The sequence below is a fragment of the Marmota monax genome, unplaced genomic scaffold (assembly GCF_021218885.2).
Source record: "Marmota monax isolate L192 unplaced genomic scaffold, Marmota_monax_Labrador192_F-V1.1 WCK01_AAM20220418_F8-fsc01099, whole genome shotgun sequence".
Taxonomy (NCBI): domain Eukaryota; kingdom Metazoa; phylum Chordata; class Mammalia; order Rodentia; family Sciuridae; genus Marmota; species Marmota monax.
In genome coordinates, this window is record NW_026693413.1 from 58,926 (window position 1) to 63,259 (window position 4,334).

General features: G+C 53.1%; 1 protein-coding gene across 1 annotated transcript; it reads left to right on the plus strand.

Moving 5' to 3' along the window:
- Positions 1-382: 382 nt before the first annotated feature.
- On the plus strand, positions 383-3,344 carry LOC124101251 (lysyl oxidase homolog 1-like; the record flags this gene model as incomplete). Its single annotated transcript, XM_046457128.2, has 2 exons — positions 383-1,029; positions 1,708-3,344. Coding segments are annotated over 2 exons (683 nt in total), but the record flags the coding sequence as incomplete, so codon positions are not given.
- Positions 3,345-4,334: the final 990 nt, after the last annotated feature.

The window sequence follows — 4,334 nt, forward strand, 5'->3', positions numbered from 1 at the left end:
CCGGCTCCCCGCCTCCCAGCACCGCCCAAAGCCCTCACCCTTGCCATCTCCCCCCCCCCCCCCCCGCACCTGCCTGCGCGCGGGGCACAGCTCCGCTCCGCTCTCGCAGCGACCTGGCCGGCGCGCTGGCCCCGCCCCCGGGGCAAGCGGCTCTATAAATACAGCTGCACTGCAGGCTGCGGGAGAGCCCAGTGGAGGAGGCGCGGTAGTGAGGCGGTGCCGGGACCCGCTCTGGGGCTAGGGGAGCGTGGCGGCGGCGACGGCGGTCCTGCTTAGTCGCAGATCCGAAGGGAGTAACAAGGGGGCCCGAGTGGGCTACTTTTGACCGGTACTTCCGACTTTTCTTGTCTTTTGGTTCGGGCGAGTGTCCTCCACTGAGCAGAGATTCCCCTTGCAAAACCTGAGCGACCTTTCCATCAATTGTTGGGTTCGGGATCGCCAGGAGCCCCGAGCGCACCAGGCGCGAAGGCAAGGGGAGAGGAGCCGGCCACAGGCGGGGGCCAAGCGGAGTTTGCCTACCTCCCTCGCTCGCCCAAGCAAGTCCTTTCGCGCAGGGCGCAGGGCGCGCGCGATGAAGGCGGTGAGCCTGGTGCGCCCTTCAGGCCGCAAGGCGCCGTCAGGCTGCGGCAGCGGGGAGATGGCGCTGCGCTCTCTGGCCCAACATGGCCACAGCCTGGGCGGCTCGGCCGCCGCGACCGCCGCGGCGGCGGCAGCGCTCTGCAAGGTGGCCAAGGCGGTGACCGACGAGCCGGAGCTGTGCCTGTAGTAGCTGTGCCTGTAGCCTGTAGCCTGCGGAGGCTGGTGCCCACCATCCCGCCCAACAAGAAAGTCAGCAAAGTGGAGATCCTGCAGCACGTTATCGACTACATCCTGGACCTGCAGCTGGCGCTGGAGACGCACCCGGCTCTGCTGAGACAGCCACCGGCTCTGCTGAGACAGCCACCACCGCCCGCGCCACCGCACCACCCGGCAGGATCTTGTCCAGCAGCGCCGCTTCGGACCCCGCTCACTGCGCTCAATACCCACCCGGTGAGAGGCCTGGTGGCGGCTGGGGCCAACGACACAGGGGGTGCAGCAGGGTGGTGGCAGGGTGGTGGGAAGCGGGCGTTCCCTTCCCTCTCTTCTGAGTGGGGGCCGGCCGAGAATGACAGCCCCCAGCTCCTTCTCCAGGCACCTGGGGCCGCCTGCTGCCGGCTAGCCGGATAAGCACAGATCGGGGAGAACGCGCCGGGCAGGACTCCGGGCTGCACGACCCCTGTGCTGTCAAGTCCAGCGGAGGGGTCTCCCGGGGCTGCAGACTGGGGTGGGGGCTCAGCGCACCAGATCGGTGTCTGAGGACGCCCAGGACCGTGACGAGAGTTTGTGCCTTCTAACCTTTCCCTTGGTGTTCGGTTGCTGTTCCAGGCCGGATGGGTGAACAAGCAGGGTGACAGCACCTCTAGGGAAGGGACCCTCGGGGGCGTGGACGCCTCCCTGGCTCCCCCGCTCAGCCTGACACCTGTAAAGAGGGCGGGCAGGTCAGCGCTCTGGGCTTCCCAGAGGCCCGCGCTACCTCCTGGGCACCGCGCCCGCCAAGGGCTGCGGGTGTTGTCTGACCTGGCGGTTTGTTTGGGTTATTGGTAGAGCACGTCTTGAGTTTGGTCGGTGGCGCCAGCAAGTCTGCAGCGCGAAGGTTCACACACCCCTCTATTCATTCCTCTTCCACAGGTATGCAGCCGCCTGAGCCCAAGCCAAGAGCTCTAGAGAGGGAGGGGGAAGAGCAGAAGTTAGAGCAAAGCCAACGGAGGAAAGGAAAACACATCAGCAAATGTTGAAACGTTTCACTCGTCATTCCAAGAGAGGGACAGGAAAGAAAACAAAACTTTCATTTTTTTTTTTTTTTTGCACGTCCATAAACATGTTACATACATATTCTCTTTTGTCTCTTCTTTTATAACCGCTGTGAAGTGTACGTTTCTGTGGTTTTTGGAGGTGCAGTTAAAGTCTTAAGTGTGACAGGACTGATAAATAGATGATCCAGAGTAAATCCGACTTTAGAAGGCTACTTTGTGACCAAGGAGCTCAATTTTTCTTTTGAAGCTTTACTAATATACCCCAGAGCATTGTAGATTTTTTTACATCTATTGTTTAAAATAGATGATTATAACTGGGCAGGGAACTTTCTTTTCCCTGCAAGAATGTTACATATTGTATAGATAACTGAGTGACATTTCATACCATGTATATATACAGATGTTCTATAAGTGTGAGAAAGTATGTGCTTTAATAGACTACTGTAATTATAAGGTATTTTTAATTAAATATTTTTTGTAAATATTATGTGTGTGTGTGTTTTTTCAATCTGTGGGAATATTTCTTTTGGAAAATGATTTTTCAGCTCAACTGCAGAGCTCTTGATATCTTGAATGTCTTTTCTGTTTGGCCTGGCTTTTAATTGTTTTTGTTTTGCCCTTATGGAAGACTCTGAAGTACCAGTTTTTTGTGCCACTGAGCCGCGCTATCCAGGTGAGCGCACATTTCCTGTCTCGGGTGGCACATCACCAGAGACGCCCTTCCCCAGGCACCGCGGTGTTCTTTGCCCTCAGCTTTTCCGAGTGTAAACTCCCAAGGAAGTGAACACTTCTCTCCGCCGCCCAGTTAGCCAGAGGACCTGCACATCGCTTTAGAACCAGGCTGTCCTCTTAAGGGACACTAGTCAGCTCTCCTCCCAGGTGTCCCCTGGCCTCTCCAGGTGACCGGCGGGCTCGCCCTGTCCTCTCTGCACCTCTAGGGAAGGCACCCTCGGGGGCATGGACGCCTCCCTGGCTCCCCCGCGCAGCCTGACACCCATAAAGAGGGGCGAGGGCAGGTCAGCGCTCCGGCTTCCCAGAGGCCCACGCTACCTCCTGGGCGCCGCACCTGCCGAGGGCTGCAGGTGTTGTCTGACCTGGCGGTTTGTTTGGGTTGTTGATCGCGCACATCTTGAATTTTGTCGGTGGCGCCAGCAAGTCTGCAGCGGGAAGGTTCACACAAAGGAAAAACTCCTGATTTTGTAGACTTTCATTGTATAGGCACAACCAAAGAGTAAGAGTCATTTGAAACCATGGAAAGAAAGTAAATACCCCACACAGTGGACATTGCTTCTAAGGTTGTAATAAAATCCTCACATCTCAAACATCTTATGGTAAAGCTGGAAAAAAAATACCTTTTCATTTCAAAGAACTCATATACTCTGCTATTGTATAAATCCTACTCAACTTTATTGTCAAGCTTTAACTGCATTTTTAGAACTTTTAAGAATTTTGACTCCCCAATACCTATTGTATTAGATGCCTTCTATGACAATAAATCTTCACTGAGCAAAAGGTTCTTAAGTTTGTGGTTTTTAATTGACTTTTACTGAGTTATGTGAGTTTTCATTATCAAGAATGGGACTCTTGATGGATCACCTCAATCATTTACAGTGTTTCTTACCATACGATGAAAATGGGGCTCAGAAAGGGCTCCTTTGAAAGGAAAAAAAGCTGCCCTACTCTTCAGTGTCTGTGAGGGCAGGAAGCAGTAGCCTCAAGAAAGTGCAGAATGCTGTCCAGGGGAAACTAAGCCAAAACCCAAAAAGGTACATAAGGGAGAAGAGAAGGAACTGTTTCATAGTAGTGCACAGCCAAATAAAACTGGCTTTGCCTTTCTAGTTGCCACACTTGAATTACATACATGTAATTACATGTAATTACATACATACAGTTAGCCCTGGGGTCTCAGCAGGGCCCCACCCACACCCTGCAGCCTGCTGAGGAAGAAAGCCCTTCCACTGCTCTTCCTAAGCACAGAGTCATCGCTGGCTCCAGAGCGAATCCTTCTAGGGCTGCCCTCAGTCCGCGTTCTTCAGACCCGATGGTTTCTTGCAATTATAAACCATGACATTTTGCTAAAATGTTATTAGCTTTATTGATTAGAACCATAGCCCATTAGATTTTATAACTGTGATTTTACTTTCTCTACCTGGAGCCCTGACTCAATCCATCCTTTAAAAGATTAAACCAACCAACCAACCGACAGACACAAACAACTTGACCAAAGGGAACCCATTTCCTCAGGGGAGACAACCTGTAGTCTTTAGACTTAATTGAAAATGCTCGGAATTTTCAGTGAAGTTTCACAAAGGTTTTGTGTTTGAGGGCCTCCTTTACACTGATTCCTGTGTTCTGGCTCTTTCTACAGTTTCCCCTAAGCACTTAAACCCAGGTAACCCACATCGCCAAGGGTTTTCTAACCCACCCAAGCAAAGCAAGCCAGCAGTGGGGCTGAAGTCAGTCCCTCATTATGAGGCACCAAAAGAGTGCTGTGAAAACCCG